At 52.2% G+C, this 18826-nt stretch overlaps 1 protein-coding gene across 2 annotated transcripts; it reads right to left on the bottom strand.

Moving 5' to 3' along the window:
- Nucleotides 1–157: 157 nt before the first annotated feature.
- LOC114669778 (SH3 domain and tetratricopeptide repeat-containing protein 1-like) lies at nt 158–17288 on the bottom strand. Of its 2 annotated transcripts, XM_077966604.1 has the most exons (8): nt 17025–17288; nt 14190–14231; nt 10881–12419; nt 6930–7111; nt 5574–5733; nt 2208–2330; nt 1345–1501; nt 158–380 (listed from the first exon to the last, which is right to left on the bottom strand). In XM_077966604.1, exons 1-3 carry the CDS (start codon nt 17170–17172, stop codon nt 11746–11748), a joined length of 864 nt encoding a protein of 287 aa, XP_077822730.1. In that variant the 5' UTR covers nt 17173–17288; the 3' UTR covers nt 158–380; nt 1345–1501; nt 2208–2330; nt 5574–5733; nt 6930–7111; nt 10881–11745. The 2 variants fall into 2 exon arrangements, with proteins under 2 accessions (XP_077822730.1, XP_077822729.1); XM_077966603.1 differs by lacking the exons at nt 14190–14231; nt 17025–17288 and having other exon boundaries at nt 10881–11620.
- Between the last annotated feature and the right edge of the window lie 1538 nt (nt 17289–18826).

Raw genomic sequence — 18826 nt, 5'->3', positions numbered from 1 at the left:
TGGCCATCTGGGGAGCTGGGTTTTACCTGCTAACCTTGCCGGCTCCTCCAGCTGGGTGTAGAGCTCCAGGGAGGCCACTGGGCCATTCCTAAGAAAGGCTGGAACCCAGGCCTCTGGGGTCCGGATGGAGATCCCACTCCAAGGGGGCCAGGAACACCCCGAGCCCTGCCCCTCCCCACCCACCTTCAGGTCGTAGAAGATGATGTCACCGAGCACCAGGTACACCTTCACGTAGTAGAGGGTCTCCTCGTCGAACTCCAGCGGCGAGTTGCAGAGCTAAACGGCCTTGAGGTAGAAGTGCTCCCCCAGCTTGCCATGGCCCAGCCAGTGGTGCAGGGCGGCCAGCCCGTGGTAGGCCACACGCTCGTTCGGCCGGTCCCCTGGGGTGCAGGCCAAAGGGGCAGGTGTGAGGATGTGGTTCTCTGGGGCAGGGAGGGAACATGCCCCTCAGGAGCAGGTATACAGACCCCCAGGCAGCACACGTGGCTTGTCTCCAGGCACCTGTGGTCACCTGGGCAGCTCTGGCCATTCCCTTCCAGGTTCCCAGACTCACTTTTCCATCTGCAAAGCAGAACTAATAAGGCCTGCCCCTGTCTACTGAGAGGCTTTGGCAAAGTCGGACTTGGATGGCCCAGTTCTGTGCCTACACATAGCCACCTGCCTTTGCTCACTGGTTTTAACCAGGGGAGCCCAAAAGCCATGCAGTGCAGGTGCTCCCGGGCTCCCCGGCTCCAGGCAACCCACAGACGTGACATCCGACTCCTCCTGGGTGTGTCATGATCAGAGCCCCCTACCTTGGGGAGTCAGCTGCACACCTACTGTGTACTGGGCCACGGGGCACAAGGCGCTGGGGCATGTGGCCTGCCTAGGGTTCCCTGTCTCTGCAGGGGGACAAACGACTCTGGCACAGCACCAGGGGATGCACGGCCTTAAGGGGCAGACTGCTGGAAGGGGAACTGGGATTTTATCAGCCAGAGAGCCGTGTGGTTGATGACGGTGGGAAGGGCACAAGAGAAAGGGAATGTGCCACTCAGCCTGACACATACAGGGACCAACGAGATGCCTGGGATGTCTGGAAGGCAGAGGGCACACTGGGCGGCCCTTGTGGTCAGCAGCGGGAACAGGCAGAGGAAGCAGAGCTCAGTCAGACAGGGAGCTCTGCACTGCCTGAGAGACCTCGGGCTGTGCCCCACAGCCGGACGGGGAAGCCAGTTGGGCAGAGCTGCCTGCCTGGACAGGAGACCAGGAAAATCCAGCAGCTGTTTCAGCTCCTGGCCTGCAGACCTGGAGGCTGGGCTCTGGCAAAGTGTGGGTCCTGGCAGGGTGGGGGCTCAGGGGACTTACCCAGAGTGATGCTGAGTGCTAGGACGATGTGGGCAACCTCCAAGTCCTCCTGGGGCTCCTCCAGTGTGGCCAGCAGTGACACCAGCTTGTTGCACAGCTGTAGCTGCAGCTCCACCTTGCGGTTGCCCGTAGTCACTGCCAGGGGCAGGGCCCGGTCCTACCACACAGGCAGGTGGGGTCAGGTTTCCCGCAGCACCCACCTTGCCCAGCGCCCTCCTCAGAGCTCAAACATGTGCTTGGAGCTTCCCACACCCCAGCTACCCCTGCACCTCGACACAGCTCTGTGCTCTGGGATAACACACAGTTCAGACATCCAAGTTGGGGGCTGAAGAGTCACCTGAGGCCCATCCAGCTACACCCGATAGCCTCAGACCAGCCTCTCCCACCTGGGCACCGGGGGTCTGACTGGGGGGAGCCAGCACTCCTCTCTGCTCTAAAAACACCACATTGATCTGTGCCCAGGGCTGAGCCACACCGTGAGCTCAGAGGAAGGGAGAAGCCGCCCCACTTCGGGGTGCATGCAGACCTGGGTCTCCCACTGATATGCTGTGTGTCCTTTGGCATGTCCCTGTGCCTCTCTGAGCCTCAGTTTCCTCATCTGGAAGATGGGGACAGGACTTCCCACTCAGGGTTGCTTGAGGTCATCAGGTACAAGGGTAGAGCCATTGTCACGTCCAGGCCCCAAGCGTTTGTCCCAGGCAGGGGCATGGTCAATATCATTCCAGGTGAGACCACTTGGAAATTAATCATGTGCATGGGTGGCCCTGCCTCCATTTGGGAGGCCTCTACCCTGCCACACCTGTGCCTCAGCCCTCCAGGTGCCCCACTGAGGCCCACCCACATCAGCCCACAGGCCAGCTCACCCGGTAGAAGGACAGGCCTTCCTCCCGCTCCCAGGCCCCATTGAAGAAGATGTCTCCAGCTGCCTCAAACAGCTCCAGCCCCAGGTTGGGGTCGCCTGTGTACAGGGCCACATTCTGTGCCACCTGAAAGGAGACAGAAGTTCCCTCAAGACCCACACCTAGCGAGGTGGCTACGCGCACCTTTGCCAGGCTCCTTCCTCTCACACACTACAGGTACACTTGAGCATTTTTCAGACCTTGTGCATTAGGGCTGCCCCCACCACTGGCATGAGGACAATGAACTGATGCTCCTGAGTGCCAGGAGGTGACTGAGCAGCTGCAGCCCAGGAGCCCGACACCTATGAATCCTACCAACAGGGCTAGCCCTAGCCCACTCCCCCTACACTCAAACCAGTCTCCGTGGCCCCCAGATTGCTGGGAGCCCAGCCCCTGGCTCCTTTCTGCGTTGCCACATCCCCGCCACATCAGCAGTGTTTGTGGGTGGGCCTGGTCCCCTCTTGGCCATGAGCTCTTCATCCCTCTCCTCAGCTCAAGGAGGTATATAGCAGGTGCTCAATAATGAAAGCTTCATCAGGCTCGTGAGCTTCACAATTTGTTCCAGATCACACTGTGTTTGGGAAAGCCTCTGAAAACAGCCACTATGATAGATTCATTTTATAAGGAGATGTGCCACATGTCGCTTGGAGCAAGTTCTTCTGTGTGTTAATTGAGTGGTCACATTATTTGAGCATGTGCTGTATACCAGCAGGTGCTATGCACTGTGAGGGGCCGCGCCTCTGCCCTCAGGGAGAAGATGCTGGCCACCGGCGGAGGATGTGAGGGAACCAGTTGGAGGGAGGGAAAAGGCACACAACAGGTGCTCAGCAGTGGCTTAGGAATGAGTGGATGGATGGATGAATGGATGAGATGTAGACACATGGATGGATGGACGGGTGTGTGGATAGATGAATACTTGGATGGATGGATGGATGGATGGATGGATGGATGGATGGATGGATGGATGGATGGGTGGGTGGGTGGAATGATGTGTGTATGTCTGTATGTATGTATGCGTGTGTAGATAATGTATGGATGGGTGGAGGGTAGATGATGTAGGTACATGTGGATGGATAGATGGTGGATAGACGAAGGTATGGATAAACAAATGGACAGATAGATGTATGGAGGGATGGATTAATAGGTAGATTGGTGGGTAGATGGATGAATGATGGATGGATGAATGGACGAACAGGTGAATTGATGGATGGGTGAAAGGATGGATGATGGATGGATGGATGAATGGATGGGTGAACGGATGGGTGGATGGATGATGGATGGGTGGAAGAATGGATGGGTGGATGAATGGATGGATGATGGATGGATGGAAGGATGAACAGGTGAATGGATGAATGATGGACGTATGGATGGATGATGGATGGATGGATAAATGGATGGATGATGGATGATAGATGATGGATGGATGGATGGATGGATGATTGATGGATGGAAGGATGAACAAGTGAATGGACGGATGATGGAAGGATGAATGGACGGATGGATGGATGAACAGATGAATGGATGGATAGACGGGTGAATGGGTGGATGATAAAAGGATTGATGAATGATGGATGGATGAATGGATAGATGGATGAATGATGGATGGAAGGATGAACAGGAGGCAAGTGGATGGATGATGAAGTATGGATGATGGATGCATGCATAATGAATGGATGGATGGATGGATGGATGGAAGGATGGATGGATGATGGAAGGATGGATAGATGATGGAAGGATGAATGGATGGATGGATGTACAGATGAAAAAGTGAATGGATGGATACACGGGTGAATGGATGGATGATAAAAGGATGGATGAATGATGGACGGAATAATGGACACGAATGGATGATGGATGCATGGATGGATAAATGGATGGATGGATAAATGGAAAGATGGACTGATGGAAGGATGAACAGATGAATGCATGGATGATGGAAGAATGGATGGATGGATGGATGGATGAAAAAGTGAATGGATGGATACATGGGTGAATGGATGGATGATAAAAGGATGGATGAATGATGGATGGATGGACAGTTGGATGATGGATGATGGATGGATGGATGGACAAATGGATGGATGGATAAATGGATGGACGGATTGATGGAAGGACGAACAGATGAATGCATGGATGATGGAAGAATGGATGGATGGATGATGGATGGATGGATGGAAGGATGAGCAGGCGGGTGGATGGATGATGAAAGGATGGATGGATGGAAGAATGAAGAGGTGAATGGATGGATGATGGAAGGATGGATGGAGGCATGAACAGATGAATGGATGGATGGACGGCTGAATGAATGGATGGATGGACGGGTGAATGGATGGATGATAAAAAGATGAATGATGAATGAATAGATGGACAGGTGAATGGATGGATCATGGATGGATGGAAGATGGTTGGATGGATAGAAGGATGAACAGCTGAATGGATGGATAATGGAAAGATGGATGGAAAGATGGATGAAAGGATGGATGGATGGAAGGATGGAAGGATGGATGAATGGATGGACGAACAGGTGAATGGATGGATGAAGAAGTGAATAGATTAATGAATGATGGATGGATGGATGGATAGAAGGATGAACAGTTGGATCGATGATGGAAAGATGGATGGAAGGATGGATGAACAGGTGAATGGATGGATAAAAAGATGGATGGATGATGGATGATGGATGATGGATGGATGGATGATGGATGGGTGGAAAGACGAACAGATGAATGGATGGATGATGGAAGGATGGATGATGGATGGATGGATGGATGGATGGATGGACCCACAGGTGTATGGGAAGATGATGGAAGAATGGATGGATGGATGGATGGATGGATGGATGATGGATGGATGGAAGGATGAACAGGAGGATGGATGATGGATGGATGGATGGATGGACAGATGGATGGATGATGGAGGGATGGATGGACAAAGGGATGGATGGATAAATGATGGATGGATGGACGGAAGGATGGATGATGGATGGATGGATGATGGATGGGTGAATGGAAGGACCCACAGGTGTATGGGAAGATGATGGAAGAATGGATGGATGGATGGTGGATGGATGGATGGAAGGATGAACAGGTAAATAGATAGATGACGGAAGGATGAATGGATGGGTGGATGGACAGGTGAATGGATGGATAGACGGGTGAATAGATGGATGATAAAAGGATGGATGAATGACGGATGGATGAAAGGATGGATGGATGATGGATGGATGGATGGAAGGATGAACAGGTAAATAGATGATGGAAGGATGAATGGATGGGTGGATGGACAGAGAGTGAACAGCACAGGGGTCGTCCTGCATCCCTTGCCACTCACCTGGATGTACAGGTCCACCAGCTCGCTCTGTCGCAGGATGTAATAGATCTTCCCTGCTTGCAGCCAGGCATGTGCCTCCTTCTCTTTCTTCTGGAGGTCAATGAAAATTCCCAGACTTCGTTTGGTGTAGTCCAGAGAGGATTTGTAGGCCCTGGAATCACTGGAATCAGACACAGGTGTCAGAACAAGGGCTCTCATCCTCCTGGAACCAGTCTGCCTCCTCTCGTGGGTCTGGTGACAGATGAATCTGGAATGTGGGGACTGGGAACGGCCCTCTTGTGTGTGCAGTGTTCTGCCCTTCCCAGGCTGCTGGGAGGGCCAGGGTGAACACACACGGCATGGAAAAGATGAAGCACATCCTTCTGAGGGAATCGAGCATCATGCTGCCCTGTGGCAGGAAGAGTGTGCTAGTCCATCTCCCCTGCCTCCCAGACATGGCCTGTGTCTTCTCCAAACGCACCAGGAGCCGTTAGTGTTCAGAGGCTATCTAGGCCGATGGTTCTCAAGGTGTGCAGGCATCACAGTCACCCAGAGGCCTGTCCTTATAGCTTACTGGCCCTGCCCCCAGAGCTTCTGGCTCCACAGGCCTGGGGCAGGCCCTAGAACTCCCACTTGCCACAGGCTCCTAGGTGACATGGATGCTGCTCTGCTGGTCCAGGGACTACACTTTGAGAAGCATGGCTCTAGCACACTGGCCCATTTTCCTTCTGTGAACCTGAGGCCAAGACTGGAGCCAGTCTCCCAGGTCCCCATGGAATCTGGCCCCTTCCCTCCTCTCTCAGTAAGTCCAACACTTGAGGGGCTGTGACTGCAGCAATGTCACCAGGCCCAGTGGGTGGGGTGGCCAGGGCCATGGTTACCCCACCAGGTCAGCATGCTCGGGGGAAGCCGAGTGGGCCACATATGGGACGTGAGACCTTGAAACCCTGCCCCGGGGAAGCAGGTGACACAATTGGCTCTGTCTTCTGTGGGAGAGAAGCCACAGGTGGCTGCTGTGGTCACATTTAAGGGGACAGATGAAGGCCAGGAGTGAAGACTCGGGGCAGGCAGAGGTCAGATGACAAAGGCCACCATAGTAGGAAGAACAGCCCAGAGTGCAGGTGCACGTACTGCCTCTGCTGGGGTTGAGATGACCTTTGACCCAACAAGGGAGACTCAAGCTGGGACTCACAAGCCAGCAGCAGCCCTGGGACGACCCCAGACCCACCAGCTCAAAGCATCTGATGCCAAGGAACCAAATGATCCAAAGGAAAGGGGCTGAGGAGGCCCTGGGCCAGCTTCCCTGTGCCCCCCTCCCTGCCACCCCTACCCCCTTGCACCCCTCCACACCCCCACCACTGCAAAGCCTGTCCTCACCACTAGGTGCCCAGGGACAGGTAGAGCTGACTGGTGGTGTCCAGGAGCTGCCCTCTCCAGCACCTGGTCGGCCACCTTGCGGGCAAGGGAGAGCTGGAACTCGTGGTAGATGACACACTGGGTCTCGCTGGGCATGACGACGCTGTAGAAGCAGCACAGCCGCTGGACGGCCCGCAGCTGGCCTGGGCAGAAGACAAAATGGAAGACGTCAGCCTCCCAGCATCGAAGCGAGGCTGGCTGGGTTCAGAGGCCCCTGCTCTGTGCTTGTCTCTTTCACACCTCTGTGAACCTGGGCCCCATAGGCGGGGAGCCTGGGCTCAGACAGGCCATGCACCTGTGCAAGGGCAGGCGCCGAGCACACCGTGACATGGGCACAGCTTGGTGCACATGCTCATCGTACAGGCCGGCCTTCTTTACAACTCCCAGGGCCGAGGTTCTGGCCAGGCTCGGCCTCTGCACCAGGCCATCTATTTCTGCTTCACAAAGCCCCTCTGGCCAGGACCAGGGCCACCTTCAGCCTGAGATGATGAGACCAGGGACACAAGTAACCCCTGTCGCAGATGGAACCCTGAGACAGCAAAGCCAAGCATCACGTCTGCCACACACGGCATCATGTTGGGGGAATGGGGTTCAAAGCCGGCCCCTGGCATTTCCACACATGCTTCTCTCATGCAACAAGGCTCCAAACCCACAGGCTCGCTGGCCTCTCCCAAAGCCAGGGCGCTGGGAACGGTGGAAAGCTTCTGATTTTCTAGTGTCAGAAACATTCTGAAGATTAACAAAGGAAACCAGGTACGCCGAATGGACATCTGTCACACACGCCCCCCAACAACAGCTGAATACACAGTCCTCTTGAGCGCCCATGGGACATTCCCCATGACAGACCATGTGCCAGGCCACAAAATGAGCCTCAGTGAAGGGAGAAGGACTGAGACCAAAGCAGAGGTGTTCTTCAGCTGTACTGGCACGAAACTGGAAATCGACAGTCAAGGAAACGTGGGAAATTCAAAAATATGTGAAAACTACACACTCCTAAACAACCAGTGAGTCAAAGAGACCATCAGGGAAACTGAAAATTAATTTGAAAAGAATACAAACAAATGCACAGCCCGGGCCAGCACGGTGGCTCATGCCTCTCATCCCAGCACTGTGGGAGGCCGAGGCGGGAGGATCGCTTGAGTCCAGGAGTTTGAGATCAGCCTGGGAAACATGGTGAAACCCTGTCTCTATAAAAAAAAATACAAAAATTAGCCGGGTGTGGTGGTGCACATCTGTAATTCCAGCTACTCAGGAGGCTGAGGCATGAGAATGACTTGAACCTGGGTAGAAGTTGCAGTGAGCCAAGATTGCACCACTGTACCCCAGCCTGGGCAATAGAGCAAAACTTAAAAAAAAAAAATAGCACAGTGTATCAAAAACACCAAGATGTAGCTAAGGCAGTGCTGAAAGGGAAATTTATAACTGTAAATGTCTACATTCAAAGAAAGAAAAAAAATCTTAAATCAAAAGCCTAACTTTCCACCTTGAGAAACTAGAAAATGAACTAAACCCAAAGTGAATAAAAGGAAGAACATAATAAATGTGAGAGTGGAAATGGGAAGTAAAAATATAGAGAATGGAAAAACAAAAGAGATAATCAACAGAACCAAAAGTGGGTTTTTTGAAAATAATAACAAAAGTGACAAATCTTTCACCAGACTGACCAAGAAAACAAAGATGGGGCACAAACGACTAAAATCAGAGACTGAGCACCATGGCTCACGCCTGTCATCCCAGCACTTTGTGAGGCCGAGGGGGAAGGATCGCTGAGGCCAGCATTCAAGACCCCCCTGGGAGAACATGATGAGACCCCATCTCTAATAAAAATAAACAAACAATTATAAACCCAAGTTTCTAAAATCAGAAATGAAAGAGGAAACATGATTGCCGACCTGACAGAAATAAAAGGATTCCATGAAAACACTACGAACAATTGTACACCAAGAAGCCAGACCATCTAGACACAACAGCCAAACTCCTAGAAGGACACAAACTACCGAAAGTGACTCAAAAATGACCCCAAGGAAGCATGTGGGGTGTCAGCCCCGCCCTCGGTCTCCTCGATCGTTCAGCCCAGGGTGGGGAGACAGGGAAGCATGATTCCCGTTCCCTGGCCTGCATTTCCAAGTCTGAATCCCCCAGCACCCAGGGGAGGGCCTCGTAGGAGGAGGTACCACAGGCTATTGTGCCAGGAGCCACTGGAGGCTGCAGTGGGGGTTGGGGAGCTGGGTTCCTGGAGGGTCTCCTTCCAGTCACAGAATGTCCCTGGGGAAGAAGCCTGGGTCTGAACCCCCCAACCTTCCTTGGGCAGATGTGTGGGACCGGGGCCCCTTCACACGGTCCTTTCCAAAATCTCATCACTCCTAGGGCCAAGAGTGGGTGCCAGGCCTGTGCTGGGAAATGAGCAGATTCATATTTGGGCACAGCCCCTGGAGCTCTGGTCCAGGCCACAGGAGGCACCTCTGAGTGGTGTCACTATGCCATGACAAAGCACTGCAAGGCAGAGGGGACTCAACAGTATCCCTTGTCTCAGCCATTTCCCTGCACTCAACTTCCTCATCTATTCTCTGCGGCCTAGATTTCGGACAGCCCTGCCCAGCTACTGTCCGTTCACTGCTCGGTCTGCAGTGACTGTTCGATAGCACTCCGTGGCTCCCCAGTGCTCTTAGGGAAAAGGCCAAGCCACAGCCTGAGGCCCCAGGCCCTGCTTAGCTCTCCAGAAGAGCTTCTCACCATCCAGCACCCAACCTAACCCCTCCCAACTCTGCACCTCCCTGCATAAGCCCTGTTCACTCACCCCCACTCACACCCCACTCATCCCCGCTCACACTCCCACTCACTCACCCCCGCTCACACCCCACTCATCCCCGCTCACACTCCCGCTCACTCACCCCCACTCACACCCCACTCATCCCCGCTCACACTCCCACTCACTCACCCCCACTCACACCCCACTCATCCCCGCTCACACTCCCGCTCACTCACCCCCGCTCACACCCCACTCATCCCCGCTCACACTCCCACTCACTCACCCCCACTCACACCCCACTCATCCCCGCTCACACTCCCGCTCACTCACCCCCACTCACACCCCACTCATCTCCGCTCCCACTTCCGTTCACTCACCCCCACTCACACCACACTCATCCCCACTCACACCCCACCAATCCTCGCTGACTCACCCCCACTCGCTCACCCCTGGGCCTTCACACAGGCTACACCACCAGCCCCTCATCCACACCTATTACTTGACTAAATCCTCTCAACCCTCTGGTCCCAGACTAAAGAGGCTTCCCTAACCCGGGGCCAAGTTCTGCCCCGCCATCACGCCACTCACCCTTTTGTGGCTTCTCTGGCCTGAAGCTCACATTCCCACCCTCAGCACCTCCCTCCCGAGGACCCCACAAGCCCCTTTGGTGGGTGGGGCCTGGCACACTCAGCACGAGCTGCTTTTGCGTGAACTGCTCTGTGGCTTTGGCCAATCACCCACCCCTGTGTCCTCTGTGAAGTGGGATGACCGGTGCACAGGGCTGCCGAGATACCAAGCAAACACAGGCACAAGAACTGGCATTCAGGGCCTGGCTCATGGAGGGGCCCCAAGTCCTAGCTCAGCACAACATGCCTTGATCCCAGGGTTATGTCTAGGGATTCCCAGCACGCAGGACTTTCCGTGCTCAAGGCAGGATGGTCCCTGGGCAAACCAGGGAGAGCTGCCTGCCTCAGTAGGGTACAGAGGGGCTGGCCCTGCATGGGAACGGCCTGTCTCCAGGGCGTTTGCCAACATCTGCTGCTGGCCATGACTCAGCGCTTTCGATGGTGGTAAAACCACCACTTGTTTCCGAATCACAAACCCCAGGTGTGCCCTGACCCAAGTGGCCCCAGAAGGCGCACAGGAGGAACTGGGGCACTCACTCTCCACGTGGTCCATCTCCACGGCGACCAGAAGGGCCCACTCGTAGTAGCCCTTGCACTGCTGGGCCGGGCCCTGGCGGGTGAAGAGGTAGCCCAGGAGTATGTGGGTGAAGTCCCGGCCACACTCCCCACAGGGAAGCCTCGAGAACAGAAGTACAGCCTCCAGGAGGTAGTGCTGGGACAGCCTGCTGGCACCCACGTGCAGGCACAAGGTCCCAAAGTTGGCCAGCACCACTGCCTGGTTCCTCCGCTGGCCCAGGTGCCAAACCACCCGTAGGGCGTGGTAGTAGCCCTCGGCTGCCTGCCTCGTCTGGCCCGTCCTCTTCAGAGCCACGGCCACCAATGTTGGCAATCACACCCTCCTGGTCCTCGCTGACCACCACTGCATCCTGGACAGACTGCAGGATGTTCAGGGCCACCAGGCTCTGCCTATGAAGCACATGCAGCCAGGCCAGGGCCACCAGGAAGTCCACGATGGCACGTACTCCGGCAACAGCACTGGCTTCCACCGCCTGCGTCATGAAGGTGATGGCTGGGCCATGGTAGCCATAGTGGCTGTAAGGGCGTTCTGGAGCACCAGGTTCACGTTCCTCAGCGAACCAGCCAGCGAGTCCTGTGTCCTCAATGAGGCCACCTTGACACAGTTCAGCACCAGGTGGGGCAGGCACTCGCGGCTGTAGATGTCAGCCAGGAGTAGGCAGCAGTCTGAGAGCCACGCAGCGTCTGGGGCAACCGAGTCCCTGTGCAAAAACAACAGCTGCTCTAGGAAGGGCAGGGCCTCCTCAGGCTGCTTGAGGTGCACGTGGTGCCTGGCCAGCAGGAAGCAGGCCCGGGCCTAGGCCTGCTGGCTCTGGCCACCCACCGCTCACTGCAGCACCAGCTGCAGTACCTCCCCGTCCGCCTCGGTGCTACAGATGTGGCCAGGGGTCCCCAGGAGCAGGGCCATGGCTCTGGGAACCACCTGTGTACACTTCTCCCGGTTCTGCTTCCAGTAAATGCCGGCCAGGTTGGCGTACACAGCCACCACCAGGAACAGGTCCCCGAAGCTGCCCTCCAGGGCCCCCAGTGTTTCCTCCAAGTACACCAGGGCCTGGGACAGCTTGAGCCTCCTGCTGCACAGCCACCCCAGAAGGAAGCAGAGCCTGGCCAGGGCCATGAGGAGGCCACCTTTCTTGGCCGCCCCTTGGGCCTGTGCCAGGCGCCCAGTCAGCTCCTCCTCGTCGCTAAAGCTGCTGAACATGCTGCTCAGCCATGGCAGCGCCAGGTTGTACAGGCCATAGAAGCTGGCCTTGAATCCAGAGGTGTTCAGGAACAGCAGCAGTGAGCTCATGGCCTCTGGATCCTCCCAGTTGTCCTCAGCTTCCAAGCAGAAGGAGGGCTCCTCGGGGTCCTGCAAGCTCACGTTGCTGGATGCTACACAGAGACCCCAGGACGCTGGCTCCTGGGGGCAGCCTGGGCAGGTCTTGCATTGTTCCAGAACATTCTTCACCTTCGGCAGGGTCTCCTGTGGCTCCAGGCCCAGGCAAGGTGGAGGTATTTCTGCAAATCACAAAAACACCTAGACAGATTAGAGTCCAACAGTGAGTCCTTGGTCCACTTGGGGCAGGATCCCCGCATCCCCGTCCTCTGTGTCCCTGGCGCAGCTTGCCATGAGCCCTTGAGAATTATGCGCAATGCAAACCCAGGGTCTGGAGCACGTATGAACTCCGGGGACACAGAGAACACGCAGGCCCGTGGCCCTGCTACAAAATCACCTACAAAATCACTCTCCTACAAAATTGACTCTCCTACAAAATCACCCTCCTGTCCTGCTTTGTCGCCCACCTGATAGCATGGTTTTAGGAGACTATGTCAGCTCAGTGATCCCTCAGAGACGCCTTTCCCTTTAGATAGAATCAAAGCCTTCTAACTGGACCCATGTATATGCAGCACTACAACTACAAATGTAACTTTTGTCAGCATATTGGGCCCCCCGGTGGGGTACAGGAATCCATGAAATCCTCAACAGCCAATCAGAGCTATTGATCAGCTCAAAAGCTGCTATGCAAAATTGGTAAAGCCACCGACGGCACAGGACAGGGGTGTTGTACCCATGTACCCAGCTCCGTGCAGGGAAACGGACCATCCCTGCAGGAAGGATGGGAAAGCTTCCAGGCCCCTGTGGCCACCTTCACCTTGGATGGTCTGAAAACCTGAAGCCCACGGTTCCTAAAGGGTTAACAAAGGCCAGACTGCTCAAGCAGCCCACTGGTGTCTGTTGGTTTTGGTGGATTCCTAGCCAAAGCCCCCTCCCAGAGGTGAGCAAACAAGTGCATTTCCTATTGGAAAACCTGGGATGAAAGGAGGCATTACTGGGAAGGGAAAAACTAGATTTAAACAGACTCTCTGTTTCAAGCTCACATGTAAAACTATTTTCAATACAAACTGTCTCCTTATTCATCTGTAAAGCCTTGGAATTAAAAAAATAAATAAATATGATTTAGAGGCAAATGTGACTTGACTACACTAGATTAGCTAAGAAATCTCCCCCACCCGGCAGAGGCACAACGCCCCTCCCAGCCACTACCCTGGCCTCCGGGGCAGCTGGAGAGCCACGTGCCTTTGCTCCAGAGACTGTGGCAGAGGGTGGAACCACCCCCTCCCCAAGGCAAACCTACAACAGCCTTCCCTTCCGCACTGGCTTCCCGGGCCTCCTCTGGGACCTTGTGCCTGCATCCCAAATGTACTGGGATGGATCCCATTCCCAGGGAACTTCCAAGGGCCCTTGGTGCATCCACATCACCAGGCTGTCCACATGCGGACCCTGTGTGAGGGGAAGCGACAGAGCCGCAGAGGGGAGACGGGAGGGCCTCCCTGAATCAGCCCCTCAGGAAGGAGCAGACCCTTCAGGGACCTCAGTTGAGGCCCCTGCAACCTAAGGCTCTGAATTCTGCTCCCCGCTGAGGGCTGTGTGGCCTCCCATCTCTGAGGCAGAGCACAGGGTGAACTGCAGCTTCTCCAGGTCATGAAAAAGGAACCCACAGCTACATGTGGGCCCCAGCAGTGGAAAGGATGCCCCACCTCGGTCGGGGACCAGGCGGGGGTCAGCATGTTCATTGGAAGAAGTGTGGGACCCCACAGCCTCCAGTGCCAGAGTGGACGGGAGGTTCAGGCCCACCTCAAGCGATGTCCCTCAAGTCCCCGGCCCACACCACAGAGGTGTGACAGCCGCATCCAATGCCCACTGTACTCACCTCTGTCCCCTCCCCCGGCGTTACTCCAAGGCCCAGCTCATAACCAGAGGAAGCCTGAACCACGGGCAAAACCTACCTTGTTCCTGCGGCTGCTCGGTCTCAGTTTCCTCTACTGAGTCTACCAAGGGAGAAAAGAGAAGCAATGAACACCCCCAGCCAGCACCTCTGGTCCCATGTCAGGTTGAGCTGGTGTCAGTGCTGCAGGGTGAGAGCATTGCAGGGTGCAAGGGTTGAAAGTCATATCATCCTCTTCCCTCCTGGATCATGGGAACAACATCACTGTGAGGTGTACACTTTCTGCGATATTGGGAGTAACATCGTCTTCTGTGCCTTGGAATATTAAGGACAATATCACGTGGGGGCGTGTACATCTTCTGCAATATTGGGAATAATATTATCCTCTCTCTCCCTGCATACTAGGAAAGATATCACAGAGTACGTGTTCACCTCCTGCGATATGGGGATTAATACCATCTTCTCCCCTTCATCAGGAAGAGTATCACACGGCGGTGTACGGTGTCTGCAATACTAGGAGTAATATCAACCTCTCAGCCTTGGAATATTAAGAAGAATATCACAGGGTGGATGTACACCCCCTGCCATATTGGGAGTAATATCAGCCTCTCCTCTCCATGAATATTAGGAACAATATCCCAGGCTGGGTGTACGCCTCCTGCTCTATGGGGAGTCATATCATCCTCTCCCTTCCAGGATATTAATAACAGTATCACAGGGTGGGTGAACACAGCCTGCGATACTGGAATTATTATCATCCTCTCCCCCTCCAGATACTAGGAACCATATCACAGAAGAGCTGTACCCTCCCTGGGATATTGGGAGTAATATCATATGCTTCTTCTGTGAATATTAGGAGCAATATCACCGGGTGGCTGTCCATTCATTGTTATGTTGGGAGTCATGTCATATTCTACCCCTCTCAATACTAGGATCAGTGTCACAGGGTGAGTGTACACCTACTGTGGTATTAAAACTAAAATCATGCTCTCTGTCCCTAGATATTAGGAACAACATCACAGGTAGGTGTTCACCCCCTGCAGTATTAGAAGCAATAATATGATTAATTAGCAAACATCAATCATCGATTTTAATAATTATCAGGCTAGTCTCAAACTCTTGACCTCAGGTGATCTGCCCGCCTCAGCCTCCCAAAGTGCTGGAATTACAGGCTTGAGCCACGGTGCCCAGCCAACACTTCTTGACATCCCTTTTTGGACCTCAAATTTAGCATGCCAAAAACACACTTTTGATTCCCCCTGCTATAACCCACTCCTCCCATAGTCTTCCCGATCCCAATAACAGCATCTCTAGTCTTCCAGTTACTCAGGCCAAAATCCTTGACATCATCCTTAAAACTTCTTTTTCTCTCTCTTGTCATCCAACCCATTTAAACTCTCCTTTCAAAATATATGCCAGACCTAACCACTTCCCACCTTCCTCATCATTTCCAACCAGGTCCAGCCCTCATCATAGCGCTCTGGGTTACTGCAAAAGCCTCCCAATCGCCAGGCACAGTGGCTCATGCCTATAATCCCAGCACTTTGGTAGGCCAAGGCAGGTGGATCATCAGAGGTCAGGAGCTCAAGACCAGCCTGACCAACATGGTGAAACCCCTCTACTAAAAATATAAAAAATTAGCCGAGCATGGTGGTGGGCGTCTGTAATCCCAGCTATTCGGGAGGCTGAAGCAGGAGAATCACTTGAACTCAGAAGGCAGAGGTTAGAGTGAGCCGAGATTGTGCCATTGCACTCCAGCTTGGATGACAAGAGCGAAACTCCATCTTAGAAGGTTAAAAAAAAAAAAAAAAGCCTCCCAACCCACCTCTCTCCTTCCGCCTTTCACCCTGCTCTGCATTCTACCTTCCACTCTCAAACATTTCAGAAAAAAAAAAATTATATCCACAGAGAGAGAAAGTACAAATGGGGTGAAATGTTTGGGGAATCTGAGGGAAGAGTATATGGGAATTCTCTGTACTATTTTTGCAACTTTTCCATAAGTCTGGATTATTTCGAATTCAAGAGTTAAACAAAGAAAAAAATAAAAAACACACTATCTCCCTTTGTGAATCCATCCTGTCTTTCCCCTGGCAACTTAAGGACGCTCTCAACTAACACACCTATTTTTTCATGAACACTAAAAGAACCCTTGCCGAGTTTTGACTTTCTGTGCTTGGCAGTAGAAGTGTGTGTGTGTATATATATATGTGTATGGTGTGTATGTATATATAGAGAGGGAGAAATATATATGTGTGTACATATATCAATATATATTATATATTTAAAATGGTAATGAGTATATATATAAATATATGTGTGTGTGTAGATATATATAATACATACCCCATAGCCTGTCCTTAACCAGTTCTAAACTTAGTCGGAAAAACACATACCTAAGCAGAGAATTTCAAAATAATATGATGAATATTTTGATAGAGGGATGTGTTGCTATGGAACACGCTGCTAAGACACAAAACCTCCTAGATGGGGCAATGAATGAACGAAGTTTTGCACCTATAGGCACCCCCTCTGATATCCCCTCAAACGTTAATAGTTATATGCATTTGCTTCCCCCAGGACCCCTATTTCATAAGGGTTAGTCCTAGAGGCTAGCAAGTTCCTACTACAGCTGGCACACATATGCCATTCAAGAAACAGTGGCGGAGTGAATGACGAGTTAAGAACCATTTGTCAGCCAGTGCTCAGTAATACAACATGCACTGGTATGCAAATTATATTTTTGTTGAAAACAACTGCAGGATCACAAATTATCTTTCCAGAGAAAGCAAACCTCAAAAGCTTCTTTACCCTACTAAAGCACGTTATAAGAAGCTCCCCTTATATAAAAGAAAACCTCATTCGTTATCAATGGCATGTAAACCTAATAGGTCTTCACCTCTGATGACATCTCTTCCATCCCCAGGAGTAGATAAAGGAGGTTCCGGAAATCCTGGTAGTTGTGAAGGTGGCTCCCAGCTCTGACAGTCTTGAACCCTGCGGGCGCGGAGGTCACACAGCAGAACAACAACAGAGGGAAGCATCATCAGGCTTCGAGTATGTTTGAACCACAGATGACAAATAGGCTGCAGCCAACTGAAAACACCAGAGATTCATGGTGGCCACCTGAGGGGTTGTGCTCTTAAAAAATAAATAAATAAATAAAAATTAAAAAATTAAAAAAGGAAGGGGTCAAGAATCCATCAGGTCTGACTGAGACGTGTATCAGTGACTAACACCCCGTATGGCAAAAGTACTCCGGTGCGCTTTGGGTACTCACAGCTTCAGCAGTATTCAAAGGCGTGTGTTTCCCTAAGACTAAGCCACGGGAATACCCCCAGCAACACTGCCAGGAGAAACGTCTCACGTGGATTTGGCTAGAAATACAGTTGTCTTTAACAAATTAACACTGAATAAATCCTGACTTATTAGAGCCTGCGAGAAGGACATTCTCAGTGATAACGGTTATCACTACAATCTCCAAACATCTGCGATCCTGCAGGGAGGAACTGTGACAGCGCAGGCCACATGTCCAGAATGCTTCCCAGACTGCCTGTTACAGAATAAAAGAAATAAACCCCCCCCCCAAGAATGTCTTCACACACATTTAACCAGTTGTTCCTTTGTGTGCATCTCTGTGCTAAAATGGCCATTCTTCCCCACAGCCTGAAGTCATATGCTAAAATAAATGAGACTCACATGAAGCCAGAACCATGCAGATGCCAAGGAAACCAACACAAATGAAATGGGCTGGAGAGTGTGGCCAGGAGGATGGTAGTTCCCAGGAAGCAATTACTTCATCTCTGCCCATGAAGCGGGCAGTTGTCACTGTCCCCCAGGCCCACACCAGACACTCGAAGTAGGTTCTAACCAAACTACCTCCAACAATCAACGTAAATACACCACACAATTGGCTTCTGAAAGGACACCTTGCAACCAACAAGAAACTGTAAGCACAACTTTGACAAACTGTGCAACTAAAAACCTTGGAAAAGGATAAACACTGCCACATTTTGACTCAAATACTGTTACGTGGTAGCACTGCAATAATTCACTGAAACAGAAGAATGAATGAGGAATACGTTTATATAGGAATCAGAGGAAGCATGACTAATCATTTAAAGAAATAGGTCAAGAAACTGTTAGGTTCAAATGCTACCGTGAGACACTGTCAAGGCCTTAGGCAAATTCACTTCTCTTGGTCCTGTTTCTAGGTTCATCAAAAATCAGCTTTGGACTAGGGAATCTGTTGCTTCCCAAAGCCTTCCTTCTGTGATTTCAGCCCAGATTTTAGGACTGCTCTTCCACTTGGTATATGAAAGCACTTTCTATGTAGAATAGCAAGAGTACATTTCTGTATTGAATGTGGTTTGGGACCTACTCTATGAGGCAGAATATCATCATGTAACTTTAAGGATGATGCCAAGGCGCACTCTAGATAAGGATAACACATAAGATGTGGCCATACACCTGTGCGTGCCTGGCAGGGAGATGGAGAAGTCTCATTTAATGAAGCTGGGATGCCTGTTGCACTTGAACATCCTCAGTCCACCTCAAGTTCACAACGTCCTTCTGACATGAAACCACAGGTATCACATACTTTTCCATACTTTCCACCCAAGATTAAAATATGCAGAGCACCGTGATAAAGATGCCTCCATTCCCAGCATGTGGGCTCTCATTCTGTAGAATTACATACTT

The sequence above is a fragment of the Macaca mulatta genome, chromosome 15 (assembly GCF_049350105.2).
Source record: "Macaca mulatta isolate MMU2019108-1 chromosome 15, T2T-MMU8v2.0, whole genome shotgun sequence".
Classification (NCBI taxonomy): domain Eukaryota; kingdom Metazoa; phylum Chordata; class Mammalia; order Primates; family Cercopithecidae; genus Macaca; species Macaca mulatta.
Note: the sequence above shows the minus strand (reverse complement) of the source record. Positions and strands in the feature narration are given on the sequence as shown.

Coding starts and splice junctions, on each gene's coding strand:
- LOC114669778 (XM_077966603.1), bottom strand. CDS start 11,401: ATGACGCAGGCGGTGGAAGCCAGTGCTGTTGCCGGAGTACGTGCCATC. Junction 2,331..5,573: donor TGGTGGACCTGTACATCCAG/GTGAGTGGCAAG, acceptor GTCTCCTTTCAG/GTGGCACAGAATGTGGCCCT. Junction 1,502..2,207: donor AAGGCCTGTCCTTCTACCGG/GTGAGCTGGCCT, acceptor CCTGTGTGGTAG/GACCGGGCCCTGCCCCTGGC.